Source organism: Prionailurus bengalensis, chromosome C1 (assembly GCF_016509475.1).
Source record: "Prionailurus bengalensis isolate Pbe53 chromosome C1, Fcat_Pben_1.1_paternal_pri, whole genome shotgun sequence".
In the NCBI taxonomy this organism is placed as follows: domain Eukaryota; kingdom Metazoa; phylum Chordata; class Mammalia; order Carnivora; family Felidae; genus Prionailurus; species Prionailurus bengalensis.
In genome coordinates this window covers 163,919,368-163,939,921 of record NC_057345.1, presented here as the reverse complement: position 1 = coordinate 163,939,921, position 20,554 = coordinate 163,919,368, and the positions used below count along the sequence as shown (strand labels likewise).

Genomic DNA, 20,554 nt, shown 5'->3' with positions numbered 1-20,554 from the left:
CCTTCCGGTTTGCTAGAGAACACTCTTAGTGAGTTCTGACGTTCAGTAATTACAGATTTATTCCTTTGGCATAAGTGTGGGTCCCATATTAAAAACCAGGTATTTGTGGAAAAAGAAGTATAATCTGTCATTTGTACCTTAGTGTGAATAAGTTGATAAGTCTCTTCCCTGTAAGCAGGTTTTGAGGTGGGAAGGCGGAGAGAACAGGGATTACTCAGAGTTTGAGCCCGGGGGTTGAGATTGCCAAGACAGGATAAGGTGTAAGGATTGCAGAACGGTGATGCCTATGATGTGTCCTTAAAGCATCTCGTTACACTTTGACCTGAAGTTCACATTGCTTAGGCCAGTGGCCTTGGCCCTTTTGTGTGTCTCAGAGTCCCAGTAGACTAACCCCGATCTTGGAGATAAAAGTCCCTAGATACAAAGAAAGGAGGGAAACTTCTATTTATTGATCACTGTCTGTGCCAGGAATAATGCAAAATGCTTCCCATATATTATTTCACATAATTCCGGAAGTATTTTTAGTCAGTTTTACACATAAGGAAACAAAGACTGAAAGAAATCAGTAATGTGACCAAGATAGGCCACAGCCAGTAAATGACAGGGTTAAGATCAGCACATTTGTCTGGCTCTGATCCCCTGATCCTGTGGTACTACACTTGGTGGAAATGAGAGACTAGTTTAGCATAAATTCAGTATTACTACTAGACAAACAACAGTGTCTAGGGTTGAGTTGGTGAGTGGGTGAGTGGTGGAAATTTCTCTGAAAAACAGCAAATGTGTTCCCTTCCAAGGTCACCTGTTTCCCACTTCTGTTTCTTATTCCTCACACAACTGTCTCCCACTACACACACGCCATTTTTGTAGTCCACTTCTCCATATTACAGATGGTATGGACAGAGGTGGAAACAGAGAGGGTTGTGGAATCTGCCTGTTCTCGGTTTCTTTTTCCAGGTTAGTCTCCCTCATTCAGGTGAATGTACGAAAGTGGTATCAGTATCAAGGATGGCCAGAGTTAGGTCTAAGGCAGGCCAAAGAGTCGCAGTCAAAATGAAAAGCTAAGTACTGCTGCTGTTTCCAGCAAGAATGACCTTGTGGGAGATGTGCCCTGCCAGTTTAGATCCCCACCCAGCTAAGCCACTTTACCGAGCCAGAATGTGAGGGGGCTGTATCCCCAACACCTAGGATTTATCTCCCACTCTCATTATAAGCTAGCAGAAAGAGCTTCCAGACTTTGGAGACTGAACATAGGGATTCACATAACAAAGTTTTGACTTCTTGACTATGACCGTGAGCATTTCCTTATCTATAAAATATTCATTATACAACATACTCCTGGGATTGTTGTGAATAAATAGGACAATATGAAATATGAAACAGTGCTCCTCACTTCTTAACCAAATGCTCATGATCTTTTACACTTTCCACCCTGCTTCCCCCCATTCCCGCTCCCTCAGCTAATATGCATGTTATCAGATCCCTTTTAAAAGATAGGATCGGGGGTGCCTGGGTGGCTGAGCTGGTTAAGTGTCCAACTCTTGATTTCAGCCATTATCCCAGGGTCATGGGATTGAGCCCTGCGTCAGGCTTCATGCTAGGGGTGGAGCCTGCTTGAGATTCTCTTATATTCTCTCTCTCCCTCCCTCTGTCTCTCTCTCTCTCTCTCTCTCTCTCTCTCTCTCTTTTTCAAAAAAAAAAAAAAAAAGGATTAGGACTAGAATTTGGGAGATTTGGAAAAGACCATAATCCATAGGGAAGGTCAGGAGTTTCCAAGCATGTCTATAAGGTATAAACCAAAAGCAGATTAATCTACCAACTCCTCGAGGACGAGAACCTATGTCTTATACTCCACAGCATCACCTGCAGCTCATATTTGGCCCAGCACCCCTATAATACCGTCATTTACTGAGTTCTAACTATCTGCAGAAAGTCTTTTCCTCTTTTATGTCATCTCTTGTAAACTGCCCAGTGTATGTATGTAAATGAGGTAACCAAGGCACTAAGCAAATCTCCCAAGGTCAGGATTTAAACTATAGTGTTTCTGATTTCAAATCCTATCTTTTTTTCCCCCAATGTACCGGCTGCCAATAAGAATGGCTCCCTTCATTTGGTTTTGCTTTTTTAACCGAGTATTTAATGGACCTTTATTTGTGCACGCTACTATGCTAAATTCAGGGTTTATACAAAGATGTAGAAGACCCAATCTATGTGAGTAGCTTCACAGGAACTGTGATAGGAGGTAGAATGTGGTACATCTCATAATTAATGAACAAGTGAAGGCCCCTGAGGCGCACGGAGGGGTAAAATCACATCTAATTGGTGATCATCACAGGTTCAGTGAAGGAGGGTGTGTGTGGACGGAGCCTTGCAGGTTGCGTTGCCTGTTGTATGCACTGCGCACTGAACTTGAGATCTAGGGATCTTAGCTTTTACTTTTTCTTACCATCCGTTGTTACTCATTGCTTACTCTGTCTTACCATCTATTGCCGCTCTTTAAAGTCGAAAGGAGAAAATAACTGGAGGAACCACCTTGAAGAGAATCTGCGAGGAAAACAACTACCCAGACTTTAAAATTTCCTCTCATTTTCTCATTTGCTTGGATGGATATACATAATGCTTAAGAGCCCGACTCTTTTCTACCAACTGCTGGAGGCCTCAGTTCTTTCAGCTGTAAAGTGAGGATAATATGTGCCTCGAATCTTTCGGTGGATTTAATGGGCTTCTGTATGTAAAGTGCTTAGCTTAGATAGGTGCCTGGAACATGGATACTTAATAAAAGACAACCATAATTAACAAATGCTCTAGTATCTAAATGTGACCAAATATAAGAATGACTGGTGTATATTTGGGACATCAGAGCATTGATATTAGTTCTAAATTTTAGAATTAGCAGTTCTTAATGACTTGAGAGCTCGTTAAGCAAAATTAATGCAGAAATTGCATTATGGCAAGTAGTGACCAAACCCCTAGCCCTTTGAGGGTAGCTAAGAACGTCTTCCTGAGCTGTTGTTTTCTGTCTCCTTATTGCCCCAGGTAGCTGCACAAATTGCAGTTAACCCAGTGTGTCCCAATGAGGCACAAAAATTATTCGGGAAGAACAGTGTGACTGTGCAAAGTCAAATGTTCACTCAGTGAACAATGACAAATGTTCACTCTTGCCCAGCCAAGAATTTTCTCTACCATTAGTCTTTTTATGCTTTGATTGAACTCTGGTTACCACAGCTGAAGGACTGGGGATGGTCTACAATAAAGAACCTTGATCAGAAATACTCAGGAAAATTAAAAAAAAAAAAAAAAAAAAACTACTTTGGGTACATGGGTGATTGTTTTCTTTAACTTAGTAATGTAAACATGAAGTGTTAAACACTGTAGAGAAAAAAAAAATTAGTGTTCAATTTGCCCTTGAAATCTGTTTTTCTGGGGTCTACTGAGAATCAGATAAACTTCACCTTGCATTGTACATGATTAAAGAGTTGGCTGGCGTTTATATTTTTAGTCATCACATGACAAACTAGGTCTTAGCTGAAAAGTAATTTAGGTTAGGCAAGGAAAGTTCTTTACATTGTATTTTCTCTTGGAACGGCATTTTTTTTTTGTCTTCTATTAATCACATAAGGATATAAATTTGTGGAAATGAAACATCTATAGGTATAAATATTAACTTCTGCCTTTTATTCACTTAGAAAAAATTTTTTTAACTTTTTTTTTCTTAAGTATATATTTTTTTAGTAATCTCTGCACCTAACATGGGGCTCAAATTCACAACCCGGAGAACAAGAATCGCATGCTCTTCCAACTGAGCCGGGCAGATGCCCTAGAAATTTTTTTTTTAAGATTAAGACATTTTTTGGGGCGCCTGGGTGGTGCAGTCGGTTAAGTGTCTGACTTCAGCCAGGTCACGATCTCGCGGTCCGTGAGTTCGAGCCCCGCGTCAGGCTCTGGGCTGATGGCTCAGAGCCTGGAGCCTGTTTCCGATTCTGTGTCTCCCTCTCTCTCTGCCCCTCCCCCGTTCATGCTCTGTCTCTCTCTGTCCCAAAAATAAATAAACGTTGAAAAAAAAATTTTTTTTTAAAAAAAGATTAAGACATTTTAAAAATATGTATGTATGTGTGTATGTATGTATGTATTTAAGAGCACAAGCAAGGGAGAGGCAGAGAGGGAGAGAGAGAATCTCAAGCAGGCTCCATGCTGTTAGCGCATGGAGACTGTCATGGGGCTCAATCTCACAAACTGTGTGATCATAACCTGAGCCAAAATCAAGAGTCGGATGTTTGACTGACCCACCCAGGTGCCCCAAGAGTAAGACATTTTTAAAGAAGGCACTCTAGACTCAAGTAAATAAAAAAATATTTGGGGATGTTCAGAAAATCATTCAATATTTTTAATCTTCAGCATGGTTTAAGGACAACTTCGTGCCCTAATTAAACTAGAATCCACATCAGGCATCTACCCTCTATCGTTTATGAAATCTGAGATAAACAGTCTGTGCTAAGCAAACGGACTGAATTCATTTAAATATGGGTTTTGATTCTTTAAATGCAGTGTAACAATTAGAATCATAATGGGTTCAACTTAATTACTGTAACCTGAGGAAACAGATGGGAGATGTTTAGGGAACCAATATGGGAAAATGTGAGCTTCTTCTATCAGTTTTGCAAAAAAAGTATAGGTACTTCTCTTAAATGGAGCTGGGTTTGAGTCTCTTACCCAGCCCCCCTCCCACCTTTTTATATCAGCAAACAAGTATCCATGGGTCCTATAAGCACAGTTACATCTAGGACCTGTGTACATGAGAAATTATTCCCAGCTGTCTCCCACGATGATCTGGCCTCAAGCGCTTTGAATTAAGAATGTTGAGACTAGTAATTAAAGATTGGATCCATTTAAGTACAGATTCACAACAAAACTCCTCCTTGCAGGGAGACTAAACAGACCACTCCAGGGTGTGTTAGCAGTGTTATACGCACACTCCTTGTTCTGCATGAAAATAATATGGTACCTAAACTCCTTTTCTTTTTCATCAAAATACCAGCTTTTGCTCATCTTAAATAAAATTGGGTTTTTGTTAACTAACTTCCAGTCCGTAAGCACAAAGGAGGATATAGATTAGCCTTTCAAAATTTACCAGGCAGTGATGGTAAATTCTTCTGGTGCTGTATGTTAATCATCCTTTGCTTTTAATAGGTAAACGAAATATTCCATATGTTAATAATGCATGACTCATTCATTGCTCATTGTCTTCCCACTGATTTTTTTTTTTCCTGCCTTGAGCCAGCAAGAAATCTTACATGAGAGGAGGGAGGAAAAGAGACAGAGTTGAGGAATACAACACTTAAATACTGTTGCTTGATTTTCATTGGTTATCTCCTTTCTTACGGTGACCAGTCTAATCCAGCCTTCCTTGTCAAATCCCTTCCCTCCCCACCCTCCCTGCTAGGGGCTTCACAGGGTGTCTGTTGCTAGAAGCTGACTACAGGCAGTATGTAGGCATCTTTCATTCAGAATGGACAGTAATATAGTGAATAGAGAAGAAAGCTTTTAGAAATGTATCATTTGTCAAAATTGCATGGCTTTTAAAAAGGGACAGAGAGATGCTGAATGCTTTGTATGTTAGCATCGACTCTTTATTTCTGTTCAGACTCTTAAGTTTTCAGAAGCTTAAATATAGAGCCCTTTAAAAAAAAAAAAGGAAGAAAGAAGAATTTTTTCTGGTTAGTCGACCTCTTTTTAAGAAGTGCTTCATCATCCTCCTCCACCTCTCCGCGATGTTTCTCTGCAGCTCTCTGTAGATTAGGGTTCTGTGCTGGCTGGCAGAATGCTCATTTGTTAGCTGAATAGAGTTCATCGACAGACATAGATCAATATAGGTTTTATTGCTTTCCTGCGAATTCCAAAATGCCATCCAAAGAGTCTTGGTCGGGTAGGAAAACTAATAGAGCTGCAGTTCACAAATCAAAACAAGAGGGCCGTCAGCAAGATTTATTGATAGCAGCCTTGGGAATGAAACTGGGTTCTCAAAAGTCGTCTGTGACAATCTGGCAACCTCTGAAACTCTTTGCTTATTCGCAGTTGACATCACTTGTTAGAAGAGCAACTCTGAAAGAAAACGAGCAAATTCCAAAATATGAAAAGGTTCACAATTTCAAGGTAAGAATATTTGTTTTTAACCTTTTCTTAGAAGAAAGGAAATGCACATTACTTGAATATTAAAGGAATAGCTTTTGATGTCTTTTTCAAACTAGGGATGACTGGACTAAAATATTCTTACTATTTAAGGAATGAAGATGTTTTAAGCATGATTTTATTTAAGGAATAGCTGACTAAAGCTAATAGACTCCAACTCCATTTTCTCTAATGCTGATTTAGTATTCTGTTAATGGTAAAGTCTTGACTGACATTTAAAAGGTCTCATTCAGTAATGATTTTGGCACTATTTTTATGATGCAAATCTGTCTAACTACCTTTGTCAGATATTTCATGAGAGGATTAGATCTGATCTCCGTCCGGTTCTGGTGAAAAGCTTTGGCTGTAAGAGGCGTGTGTTTTTGCATCTGGATGGAGCAGATGGTCTGCATTTCCCACGGTTTCTGCCTTTTCTCCTCTGTTAATGCACTGACCACGAGCAGAGGAGGGTGGCCACCATCGGGCTGTCACTGCTCGTACAAGCAGCTTCTCTTTACTGTTTGAGTACTGCTTTCCCCTTGTATGTGTTTTCAATTATTGTGTTAATGTGTTTTACTAACTATAGTCATCTTTCGTCAAGCCGGTATGTGTGTTGATTCAAGTTGCCTGCGTGTGTAGCATGATGGAAGGCCTTGAACTTCAGTCGTTTGCAGCCTGGCTGGGAAAACCTAGTGTGAGGCTGTGCACGAGAACAGCCAGCGACACTCCATGGGTGGACGCACCAGCAATGCTAGAGTAACTTCACAGTAGTTACACAACTTTACGATGAAGTTTTCTGTCTTCAGTGTAGACAGAATGTCACTCGTTTTAATACAAGAGGGTATACGGTTTCGAAAGGTGATAGGCTGAGAAACCCTGATCTTCCATTTACTCATTTATTCAGCAGATGTATTCATTCGGAAGGTACCAGGCTCTGTAGTAGAAAATTTCATTTCAGATTTGCGATTCATCCTGATTTTTAACGCTAGCATTTATTTTACTCAGATGCTACATACCAAGCCCCCAATATGCTCTACTTTTTTAGTGAGGAATAGATTCTTTTGATCTTCAGATCATTTGAGGATAAAGGGTAAATTCTAAAATGTTTGGGTTGTATAAAGACTGCTACTATATCAGAGTAAACCAAATAGCATTTTCTGCTCCCTCTTTAAACAGATTCTTAGGGAACTTACCTTTCAACTAGTATCTTTGATTTTAAATGAGATTGAGACCATTCAGTATGTGTATCTAGTCTCAACCATATCTTCCATTTATGAGCCTAAACAGTACATGCAAGTTAGTAGGCCTCGGCTGCTGCTTGCACGACAAACTGGTCTTACAGGGTTTTTATGAAGAGCATGACCCCAAGTAAATTCTTTTGCAGATATCAAATTGTGTGCATGTTAGGTAAAAATAGCCATTGAAGTTCCTAAGCAAGAAACTGTGCATACTGTTCAGAAATGGCTGAGATTTTAAAATGTATCTCCAAAGATGCCCCCTCTGGTGTGTTCAGCAGGAACAGATTGACCTATTAAGCCATTTTAGTGCTAAGTCAAGTTCATTGATTAAAAGCAAATAGTAAGTCTGTTCAGGGATTTGCATAAACAAGCACATTCTCTCTCTGTTTGGTTTTTATCTTCCAGTAATTTCTCAATTTTAATTTAATACATGGCTTTAATGAGCAAATTTTGAGCAGCCAGAAAGTGCTGGCTCTGGGACCAGTTGTGACCCTTAGCTTGTTACCCAAACTGTGTTGGGGCGGGGGGGGGGGGGGGGGGGAGGAGAAGGCACATTAAAAAGAAGTCTGCTTCCTTCACCAGAGCTGAAAAATTAAAATCGAGTGGGCTTTTTTTTTTTTAAGTTATGCCTCAGGAAAGAGTTCACACTGGTGAAGTTGTGTTACATATTTTTTATAGTTGCTAATAAGGTCAGAAGTCTCACAATTTGATTCTTTCCATTGAAATTACTCTTTGTTCTTTAAAAAATGTTTCTGTGGGGTGGCATTATAAAAAAGAGAAAAGAAAGGTGGGAGGGGTAGTCATACTTGACTTCCAAGAACATCCCCGAAAGAATTCAGACTCTGTGGCAGGAGCACTTCTCTCCCACACAGATGTTCACTTAGAAGGTCACCGCTTGTGATATGTAGGTCTGTGCAGTTCGGACATTTATAATGGGAAGAACTCTGAGCATTTATATGGCGATAGTCGTTCACACGGCCTTGCCATTGACTATTTTCTGTGTTGGTAAAAGTGGATTCTGCTGACCACAAGCCCACTCTCCAAAGCCTCATTTCAATGTGCTTTTCTTTTTTGCTTCTTGAACGGCCTGGTTATATAACATTGCTCTGTGGCGTTGACCAGCTGCCAAATCTCATTTCAGAAGGTGAAGCCAAGAATGCTTTATCCCTTTGGTGAAACTCACCGAGGTGAGATACCAAAAAAAAAAAAAAAAATCAACCGGGCCCAACTCCAGACAGGTGTTTTGTTTTTTTGAGTTTGTTTTTTTCAATAGAAAAAAGTGAAACAAAGCAGGAAGACTTCCCATTTACTGTTATGTAACATGGCCTTTTAAATTTTTTCTATTGTTATTTGTAAGGATTTGATGAAGAATCAATCACAAGTAACATAGTTGTCTCTCTTAGAGAGGTCATCATTTAAAAAATAAATGTACCACATCCTTTAAAACTGATTACTTTATAACTTGTCAACATAGGACGAAAATAATTTTAACCCTTTCCTGGATAAACCTCTCATTTTAAGAACTGCCCCTATCCTCACACAAGAAGGAGAGACAGAGAGATGAAACAAGTGTTAATTTCAAAACTAAAAACTAAACAAAACATTCTCTGACATTAAAAGTAAAACACAGGCACTCCACCAGCCGTGACTACATCCTTACATCCTCCATCTGAGGCTCTCTGGACACAGTGATAACTGAGACCCAGCCCTGACCCTCAGGAGCTGATCATTTGTATGACCTTGGGCACACCGCTTTCTCTTGAAACCACTGCCGCTTCTACTTCGGAAAAATCGAATTTCTGGTATGCGTGAGGTACACGGTAGCTCCTGTTTTTGTTATTACAACTGACCCCTAAGTGGGCATTTTTTCTGAATCCATACCAGGACTTTTTCTTGCCCAGGTACGGAGGTCATGATACAATTGAGAACCCTAGCATGACTGTGGGGCTAAAGAAAGCTCTTGCTTCTCTCTTCGCTCCCAGGCAGAGTTAGATGTTATGTAAGAGCAGTTGCATGTTCATGCACCAACGAGTACAGTGAAATCCTCTGTATGCCTCTTCCTCCCTCCAAATTTAACTATTTGGTGTTTCGTTTGGTATAATCCAAATAGCTCTCTAAAATAAAGCTTCCATAGGATGCAAACAACCACAGACACCTGGCTACTTAGCCAAATGAAATAATTAAAAGAAAAGAACATTAAGGATTATAGTGAGAGGACACTTCAAAATAGGAGTTTAGTCCTTTTTTTCAAGGTAGTCTTGAAGTGGCGACTGGTTCACTTTAGAGTCTCAGATAACTTGCATTCTGCATATAAATGAAAGATGTGACATATCAATGGATTGAATGTTGCCGGGATAGTATGTATGCAGGCAATGAATCCCGAAATGTGAACTGATACTATAATTAAATAAGACTATAGCACGCACCTTATAATATTTAACAAAATTACTGATCGAAGACCTCCAGTCCTGGCACACAGACCAGACATTCTGCTATTTGACAAACTGAAGGATCAAAATGGCCAGCTCTCCTGCTGGAAGTGGTCTCTCCTTCCCTCTGAAGGACACAGGTCCAAGCCCTGTGGTCTTCATTTGATACCCGTTGAGAGTAGATGCAAAATGAACCAGCAAATAAAAATAGAGTTAGTGTGAAACATGGGGTTAAACTACATGATCTAGAAGGTCTTTTACAGCTCTGAAATTCTCTTTGGGCACCTGGCTGGCTCAGTCGGTGGAGCGTGTGACCCTTGATCTCGGAGTTGTGAGTTCGAGCCCCATGGTGGATGTAGAAATTACTTAAAAATAAAAGCAAAAAATCTTTAAAATTCTCTTGATTAAATATATCGAGATCATTGGATTTATTGATATAATTACTTTGTTTTCCACTGTTAAAGCTTTCCTAAGGCCCAGAGTTAAGGCCCATGAGGACAGAATTTCAATATGTTGATTTCTAAAAAGAATTAAAATAACCTACATATGAAGGAATCCATTTTTTTAATGTTTGTTTATTTATTTTGAGAGGGAGAGAGAGAATCCCAAGCAGACCCCACGCCGTCGGGGCAGAGCCTGTCGTGGGGCTCGACCCCTGGAACTGTGAGATCCAACCTGAACTGAGATCAAGAGTCGGATGCTCCACCAGAGCCACCCCGGCACCCATGGAGGGATAGTTTTTTAAACGAGTTATATTAACGGTCCGCTGTGCAGTCAGGGACTGTGACCACCGTTGTACTATCCCCACCAGCGGTCGCACCACCGCCAGCCCCGTTTCTTTAGCAGAAACATCTGCCGAAGGACTAAATGGGCACACGGTATGACAGGAGGGACTGTTGTGGTGGGCGGCGGTGGTGATTGCCGTTACTTTGAAATCACTTCTTAGGCAGCAGGACGTCTCAATGTAAAAATGCGTCTCATACGATTTTAAGACCTGTATTGTTACGATCTTTCAGTGAGATTCGTGTGAGTTGTTTAAATGCAGGAAGACTCCTGATATCATCATTCGGTCTCATATTTGGAGAATCTGTGTTCACGTTTTTTTTTGTTTGTTTGTTTGTTTTTTAATTTTTTTTCAACATTTTTTATTTATTTTTGGGACAGAGAGAGACAGAGCACGAACGGGGGAGGGGCAGAGAGAGAGGGAGACACAGAATCGGAAACAGGCTCCAGGCTCTGAGCCATCAGCCCAGAGCCTGACGCGGGGCTCGAACTCACGGACCGCGAGATCGTGACCTGGCTGAAGTCGGACACTTAACCGACTGCGCCACCCAGGCGCCCCTGTGTTCACGTTTTAAGTGGTCAGAAATTTGAATATCGTTTTGAGTCGTAGAAGCCTTATAGAAGAAATTAAATGCAGTGTGACTGATGTAAAAGGCAGCCTGGAATGTCTCACTGTTAAACAGCATAGACACTCCATGTCATACCTACAGGAGGAGCAAACAGACATTTTAAAGGAATAAGTGTTTTCCTCCAAATAGAATACTGAATTGAATTTTATATACATATATACACACGTACATATATATACACATATTTCTAGGTTATACAAATACATGTATCTGTAAATCCACACAGACAAATTCCCAGTTCTTAATGTGGGTCACTTGCAAGAGAAGATAAAAATAACAAAGCTCAGTGCAGAGCAAGGGCTCTGTCTCCTTAGGGCAGTCATGGAGGGAAAGTGGGAGATTGGACAAGACCATCGATAAGATCCCTGTAGGCACTGTTTCAGTTGTTCTTTGGTATAGTACTTATCAGATGCTACAGAAGCCAAAAATAACACATACTACTCTGCTTTTTATTTCTGTCCCTAACGGTGGTGAGGAGGACCGCAAAGACTCATGCATTTCCAGGCTTCTACATTGCCCCCAGCATTGTAACCTCCTCAGCCTCGGCCCCATGGATCTTTCTCACAGTTTGTAATGCTGGCTGAGGAGCCGGTTATGACGCCTCAAGTACAAGGCCAGAGCAAAAGGTCATGGGGAAGGTTACTTACTGCCACGAAATAATCCAAAAAGAAACGTTTTCTCAAGTTTTGCACATCGTTGCTTATCCTTCTCCATAGCCATTTTATGAGGCTAGGGAATTTAAAATGTTAATCTTTTATATACTGGAAGAATTAATATTGCTAAAATGTCCACACTACCCAAAGTGATCTTCAGAGCCCAAAGTGATCTTCAATGCAATTCCTGTCATAATCCCAATGGCATTCTTTCCAGAAATAGAAAAAATCCTAAGATTCGCATGGAACCACAAAAGACCAAAGCAATCTTGAGCAAGAAGAAAGCTTGAGGCATCAGTATTTTCTGATTTCAAAATATATTACAAAGCTACAGTAATCAAAACAGTATGGTACTGGCATAAAAACAGACATACAGACCAATGAAATAGAGCAGAAAGCCCAGAAATAAATCCATGTGTCTTCAGGCAACTTATCTTCAACAAGGGTGCCAAGCACACTAAATAAGGATAGGATAGTCTCTTCAATAAATGATGCTGGAAAAACTGGATGTCTATATGCAAAAATAAATAATTGGTCCCTTATTTCACACCATATACAACAGTCAACTCAAAATGGATTAAAGATGTTAAATATAAGACCTGAAACCATAAAACTACTACTAGTAGAAAATGTAGGAAAGAAGCTTCTGGACATTGGTGTGGGCAGTGATTTTTTCAGATAGGACACTGAAAGCACAGGCAACAAAAATAAAAATACACAAGTGGGATTGTATTAAACTAAAAAGCTTCTGCAGTAGTACATCCAGGACTCTGGAAGTTCATCCTCCTGCCCTGGCCACTTCTTCTCCCTTCCCTCAAAAGTACCCCTTCTAATACCACGTATCAGTTTTGCCTGTTTTTGACTTTTGTGTAAACACAATCATACAATGTGTACGTCCTTGTGTCTTTTGTTGGACATTATGAGATTTCACCCATATTGTTCTGTCAATTGTTTATTCATGTTCGTTGCTAAATAGTATGTCATTGAATGAATAAAACACAATGTGTCTACCCAAAAAATAAAAAATAAAAAAAAGCTTCTGCACAGCAAAGGAAATAATTAATGTGGTGAAAATGCACATATGGAATGGGAGAAAATACTTGCAAACCATACACCTGATAAGAGGTTAGTATCCAAAATATATAAGGAACTCCTACAACTCAATAGCAAAGAGAAGCCCTATTTAAAAACAGGCAAAGGACCTGAATAGTTATTTCTCAAAAGGTACACAGATGGCCAACAGGTATGTGGAAGGATGCTCAACATCATGAACCATCAGGGAAATGCAAATCAAAACCACAGTGAGATGTCAGCTCACACCTGTTAGAGTGGCTATTATCAAAAAGACAAAACATGGCCAGTGTTGGTGAGGCTGTGGAGAAAGAACCCTTGTACATGGTTTATGAATGTAAATTGGCGTAGCCATTACGAAAAACAGTATGGAGGTTCCCCCCAAAATAAAAATAAAACCACCTTATGATCCAGCAATAGGTTGCCTTTTCACTTTGTTGATTGTTTCCTTTGCAGTGCATTAGATTTATCATTAGATGTGGTCCCAGTTGTCTGTTTTTGATTGTGCTGCTTTAAAATTTGGAGAGAGATTTGAAGTTTGTCTTTCTCACAAGGAGACTGTTGGTGGAACTAAGTGCACTGGTGGTTTTTTTTAATGTAATTAAAAAGCAATTAAAAAAAAGGAACTTCAAGCCAGCCTTGAAATTAAAATGTAGGGTTGTCACTTTTGAACATCTTAAGAGAGAGCCTGGCTGCCTCCCAAAACCAGTTCTGATTCATATTCCCAACTAATATCCTAATGTGAGATCCTCCAACAAACTACATCTGACATTGTACTATTTCCAGTGTTTTTGTCCATCCTACTGATTTAATGTTTTAGAAATTTGCTATCTCAATGCGAATCAGAACCACAGTGAGATGAGGTATCACCTCACACCTGTCAGAATGGCTAGAATCAGTAAGAAAAAATAACAGGTGTGTTGGTGAGCACGTGGAGAAAAACGAACCCTCATGCACTGTTGGTGGCAATGTAAATTGTTGCGACCACTTTGGGGAAAAAGTAAGGGGTTTCCTCAAAAGATTAAAAACGGAACTACCTTCCGATAAAGTATTTCTGCTTCTAGGTGTTTATCCAAAGAAAATTAAAACACGAATTCAGAAAGACATACTCCCCCCTAAGTTCATTGCAGCATTATTTACAATAGCAAAGATATAGAGGCAGCCTAAATGTGTTATCAGTAGACGAATGGCTAAAGAAGATGTGGGGTGGAGTGTGTGTGTGTGTGTGTGTGTGTGTGTGTGTGTGTAAAATAAAACATTAGCCATAAAAAAATGAAATCTTGCCATTGGCAACAACATGGATAGATCTAGAGGTTAATTAATGAATTAATTATTATGCTACATCAGTCACAGAAAGGAAGTCCGTCAAGGCAGAGAAACATATACTATACGATTTCGTTATATGTGGAAGCTCAAATCAAAATAGCTCTTTTTCATGGCACTTCGGCAGCAGTAGCCTGCTTTAGGGTGAAGCTGAACAGCTCTTTCCCAGTTACGGGCTGCCAGAAACTCATTGAAGTAGACGATGAACGCAAACTTCAAACATTTTATGAGAAGCGAACAGCCACGGAAGTTGCTTCTGATGCTCTGAGTAAACAATGGAAGGGTTACATGGTCCAGATCAGTGGTGGCAATGAGAAGGCTTCCCCATGAAGCAGGGTGTCTTGATCCATGGCCATGTCTGCCTGTTGCTGGGTAAGGGACGTGCCTGCTACAAACCAAGGAGGACTGGGGAAAGAAGGTGCCGATCTGTTGGGGGTTGCCTTGTGGATGCCAACCTCAGTGTTTTCAACTTGATCATTGTTAAAAAAAAAAATGAGAGAGAGAGAGAGAAAGATATTCCTGGATTCACGGATACTACTGTGCCTCATCGCCTGGGGCCCAAAAGAGCTAGCAGAATCAACAGACTTGTCAGTCTCCCTAAAAAAGATGATGTCCGCCAGTATGTTGTGAGAAATCCCCTAAACAAAAAAGGTAAGAAACCTAGGACCAAAGCACCCAAGATTCGGCGCTTTGTTACTCCATGTGTCCTCCAATGCAAAAGTCAACATATTGCTCTGAAGTCTAAAGAAACAGCACGCTAAAAAAAATAAGGAAGGGGCTGCAGAATATGCTAAACCTTTGGTCAAGAGAATGAAGGAAGCCAGAAAGAAAAATGCCAGGAACAGATTTCCCAGAGATGGGGGCTGTCCTCAGAGCTTCTTCCTCTAAGTCTGAGACCCATCAAAAATGAGATTTTCTAAAAGTAACACATAAGATCAGACATCAAAAAAATAAGTCAAAACAAATGAACAAACAGAACTGAAACTCCTAGATACAGAGAAGAAACTGATGACTGCTACAGGGTAGAGGGGTGGGGAGATGAACAAAATAAAGGTAGTTAAGAGGTATGGCTTTCCAGTTATAAAATAAATAAGACAAGGAAACGAAGGGTACAGCATAAGAAATCTAGAAAGTAATATCGTCACAATTTTATATAGTGGCAGATGGCACCTAGACATATTGTGGTGGCCATTTTGTAATATATACACATACTGGATCACTAGGTTGTATACCTAAAACTAAAGAACACTGTATGTCAGTTATTTTTCAATTAAAAAAAAATTGGCATCTCTAAAATTTATCTCAGAGAATCAGCCCAGCATGTGACTCTCATTGCAATAACAATAAAAGGATATAAACCCATAGGAAGAACACACAATAATAATAATGACGATAATGATGACGTCACCTCTGCCAAAATTCTGTTCTTAATGCTTTTTGTGTCCACATAATAATCTTACTTTCAAGGATCAGTTTTTTCCCACGTCTGAGTCACATTGGTATGTTAAAGGCAACTTTTTGCAGTAACTTGTATCATACTTCCCTTCTCCCCTTCGATTTAATTGAGGATTGAGTCTTACTTGTATTTTGCTTATTTTATTTTTAAATTTTTTAATGTTTATTTATATCTGAAAGAGAGAGAGAGACAGAGCGTGAGTTGGGTAGGGGCAGAGAGAGAGGGAGACACAGAATCCAAAGCAGGCTCCAGGCTGTCAGCACGGAGCCCGACACGGGGCTCAAACTCTTAAACCACGAGATCATGACCTGAGCCAAAGTCGGACACCCAACCGACTGAGCCACCCCGGCGCCCCTATTCTGTTTATTTTATAATCCAGTAGGACACAGATGTAATGTTTTGTGTCTCTAATTTTTAAACCTTGTTTAATTAGCAAATTATACAGTCGTACTTCATCTTCTTTGTGACCCCCTATGTCAACGTTCCTCAGAGGAAAGTCTTCCCTGGGAGTGAAGGCTACCATGGCTTTAATAAGATGGTCAAAGCACATGTCTGAAGAATATGCACAGGTCATAACATCTTACTCAGTAACTGTCTGTACTCAGCACACTTACTGTCATGATTAGGCAGCATTCAGTATTCTTATGTAATTAGCACGTAACACAAAAATATCATTGCCTTCATCAAAGGGACCAAAGGACAGAGAGAAGAGATACATGCATAAGTGGAAGAGAAGTCTAGGAAAGATTATTTTAAGTGAATACATGAAAATATTGATTTTTCTTTCATAAATACTTTATTAGTACTACTGGTATCTGAGAAACCACTACAAATTATTTTTCCAACAAACATCATGCTGGTAGTGTTTTGTTTTGGCTTTTTTTAGGCTTCTTAACCCCTCTTCTTAAATTATCTTAAGATTCTTCTGGGTGCAAAATAGGAAAGCTAGGAAGGAAAGGAAAAATAGCCCAGTGGTATTACACTGAAACATCAGCAAGTGCTCATTTAAAAAATATTTTTATGTTGGGGGATGAACATAAAGGGATGAAAAATAGAGTTGGTGAATTTTTTTAAGTGTTATGCAGACATAAAAATTAACACCAAAAAATGTATTTATTTTAAGGTCATGGGTGTCCAGGGATTCTTGTCATATTAGGTGATATCCTACAGTCTGTTGTATTAGAAATGACCTGTTTCAGCTAGCTGTGCAAATGGATTTGCCCAAATAAGGCCTAAAATGTTAAGTTCACTCCTTTCTTTTATAGAACTCCCTCTGTTTAGAGCCCCAGCCCTTATATGTGCCACACCCAGACCACCGCTTATGACTCTGCCTGACTTGCTTGCATAGTGCCCTTGTTCCTAAAAAAAGGTCCATCTCTAGGAAGCATGAGATTTTGTTTTGATGGTTGCCAGTATAGCTCATTACTCCACAATTAGTGTCTTTTTAAAAACCTATTTGGAACCCATGATTGATATTTACCATTTGATGGAACAGTTGGAGACTTTCTGTGGCAAGTGTCAGAAAGCCCAACTCTTATGCTTGTTAAGACCCAATGAAAGGGGATTAATTGGCTTTATTTCCTTTATAGTAGGAAAAGTCTGGTGGTGGTTGGTATCCTTTGACTTAGGGGCTTAAAATGGCACCAGAACCCTGCCTCCCAGCTCTGTATTCATTTGCAATCTCCCACTTGTGACACGATGGCCTGCGGAAGCTCCAGCTCTAAATATTCTCAGACTCTAGTCAGCTCACAATGAGACTGAACAAAAAAGTCCGGGCCTGGCAGACATTGGCCCAATTATCTTATATGCTTATCTCTGAACCAGTAACTCTGGGCAGGAGAATAGAATGTGTTGACTGGCTTAGATCCAGGTCACATACTCTCTCCTGGAACTGGGGTCAGTTCCATACTATTCATATGGGTTGAGAACTGGTATCCAAAGAGAAGACATTTATTCTGTGTAGCTAAAAAAAATAAGAAATGCCAACATCAACATTAAATTACAGAATGAGGTCACTAATTCCACAATCCTAGTACACAACCTACTGAATACCACGGTGTCCGTGTAACACGTTGCTGGGAGAGGCCTATTCTTAGAGCATGATGACAAAAGAATCCTGAAGAAGCTGAGCTTCTATGAGGGACATTGAGAATTACTGATAAAGTTAATTTTGCACGTGCAGAAACTGAAGCCCAGAGAAGTCCCAGGTTCAAGCTCACATGAAAGATCAGTTTTAGAAATAAGTATATAATCTGAACTTCCACTTTGGGCCACCATGGAGAAATTAGATTTGCCTTCCCATCTTAAACAACTAACCAGAAAAAAACATCTAAGACTACAGTCAGATATTGAACAGGTAGTGCAGTACTGTGGTACTGAAAAAAGGGACTCAGCAAGAGGGGTCGTAAGGTTGTTTTCATTTATTGTTTGGAGGCAGTTTCTTGGCCAAACACCTGGGGAGAGAATCTAAAGAGAGCCCAGTGGCCTAGCTAAGTGGAAGACACAGAGATTGGAGTTTGGTGAGGCAAAAAAGCAGCTAAAATTTGGGGGGCACTGTACCTGGAGTTACAGAGCTATACATAAGGGCTCTAGGGATCTGCATTGGGATCTTCTCAACTCTTAGCGCAAGTACTTATCTACATATGTGTGAAAGGAGGAGAATATTTAAAAACAAAACCAGAAATCAATAGGCTGAACAATTTCTGAAATGCACTCAGGGCTGAGAAGAGTTTTGTCCTGCAGTAGGAGTAGAAAAACATGATAATGTATGAGACATCGTTTAAAAGTCCTCAAAGCATTATCATCTTAGTAGCATGACTGAATTAGCAATAGACTAGAGGCAGCAGTGAGGAAAGAAATTGAAGCTAGAGATTAAAAATGTATCTGGAATGGGAGCACCTGGCTGGTTCAGTCCATGAAGCATGCTACCCTTGATCTCGGGGTTGTGAGTTCAAGCCCCACATTGGGTGTAGAAATTACTTTAAAAAAAAAATATATATATATATACACACACACACAATTTATACATACATATATATATACATACATATATATATATATATATATAATGTCTGAAATGAAAAACACATTGGATGGTATTAATGCATATTAGGCATCAAAGAAGAAAAAAATAGTGAACCAAAAGAAAATACCCATAATGAAGGGCAGAAAGAATATTTTTATATAAGGAAGAATACTTTCTTAAACAATTTTTTAATGTTTATTTATTTTTGAGAGAAAAAGAGAGTGCGAGCTGGGGAGGGGCAGAGAGAGAGGGAGTCACAGAATCTGAAGCAGGCTCCAGGTTCTGAGCTGTCAGCACAGAGCCCAATACGGGGCTTGAACCCATGAATTGTGAGATCATGACCTGAGCCTAAGTCGGATGCTTAACCCACTGAGCCACTTAGGTGCCCCAGGAAGAATACTTTCTTTTTAACTTTATTTATTTTTTTTTTTAATTTTTTTTTCAACGTTTATTTATTTTTGGGACAGAGAGAGACAGAGCATGAACGGGGGAGGGGCAGAGAGAGAGGGAGACACAGAATCGGAAACAGGCTCCAGGCTCCGAGCTATCAGCCCAGAGCCCGACACGGGGCTCGAACTCACGGACCGCGAGATGGTGACCTGGTTGAAGTCGGACGCTTAACTGACTGCGCCACCCAGGCGCCCCTAAATTTTTTTTTTCAACGTTTATTTATTTTTGGGACAGAGAGAGACAGAGCATGAACGGGGGAGGGGCAGAGAGAGAGGGAGACACAGAATCGGAAACAGGCTCCAGGCTCTGAGCCATCAGCCCAGAGCCCGACACGGGGCTCGAACTCACGGACCGCGAGATCGTGACCTGAGCTGAAGTCGGACGCTTAACCGACTGCGCCACCCAGGCACCCCTAACTTTATTTATTTTGAGAGAGAGAGAGAGAGAGAGAAAGAGAGACAGTGTGTGTGTGTGTGTGTGTGTGAAAGTGGGGGAGGGGCAGAGAGAGAGAAAGAGAGAGAGAATCCCAAGCAGGCTCTGTACTGTCAGCGCAAAGTCCCATGCAGGGCTCGAACTCATGAACCACAAGACTGTGACCTGAGCAGAAGTTGGACGCTTAACCACTGAGCCACCTAGGTGCTCCCAGAAAGAAAAAAAAAAAAAAAAAATTAGCATCAGTGACAATATCAAGCCTTCTAACTTCAAAGTGTAATTGGAATCAGAAGGAACAGTGGTGAGGGCCCAGGGGACAGTACAATTATTTGAAGATATAATAATTTTGAAGATATAGTAATTTTGATGAAAACCCAAGGACTACACGTGAACTACAAATAGAAAAAAATATATGAAGAAAACACCATGGCGCATCATAATCAAATTGCTGAAAACCAATGCTAAAGAGAAAAGAGCAGCAGAGAGGAGAAAACCCAGGTTATGGGAAAGAAAAGTTTTATTCCTAAAGTGACATTCTACCAGCCTGTTCATCCCTCCCATATGATATCAAAATGTGTAGGGGAAGGAAGTCTCTGGGGTTTAGAAATTAAACATGTATTCAGTTTCTCTTGAATTGTGTTTTCACATTCCAGCTTCATAATGTGTTTATAATTTTATGGCTTTATAGGATCTTACATGTGCACACTCATACACAGAAATCCAGTGTACATTTTTTTAAAAAAGAAGAGAAATGATTTTTACACTGCTGTTTATTAACATCTTTAAAGGTCATTTCAATGTAAGGAAATATGTCAACAGAAGAAACAAATTATGTTCCTTTGTCACTGGTACTCTTACGTATTTTAGAAAGTTTTATAAAAGGCAGGAGGGGAGATGGGGAGG

At 40.1% G+C, this 20,554-nt stretch overlaps 1 protein-coding gene and 1 pseudogene across 3 annotated transcripts in view; both read left to right on the top strand.

The window, feature by feature from the left end:
• Positions 1-20,554, top strand: part of CHN1 (chimerin 1) — a 205,797-nt gene that overhangs the window by 150,578 nt on the left and 34,665 nt on the right. For all 3 annotated transcript variants that reach the window (XM_043577091.1, XM_043577093.1, XM_043577094.1), the window contains one exon: positions 6,070-6,147. In XM_043577091.1, coding sequence (XP_043433026.1) covers positions 6,070-6,147 — 78 coding nt within the window. The remainder of the gene's footprint in view (positions 1-6,069; positions 6,148-20,554) is intronic.
• Positions 11,175-18,687, top strand: LOC122481479 (annotated as a pseudogene).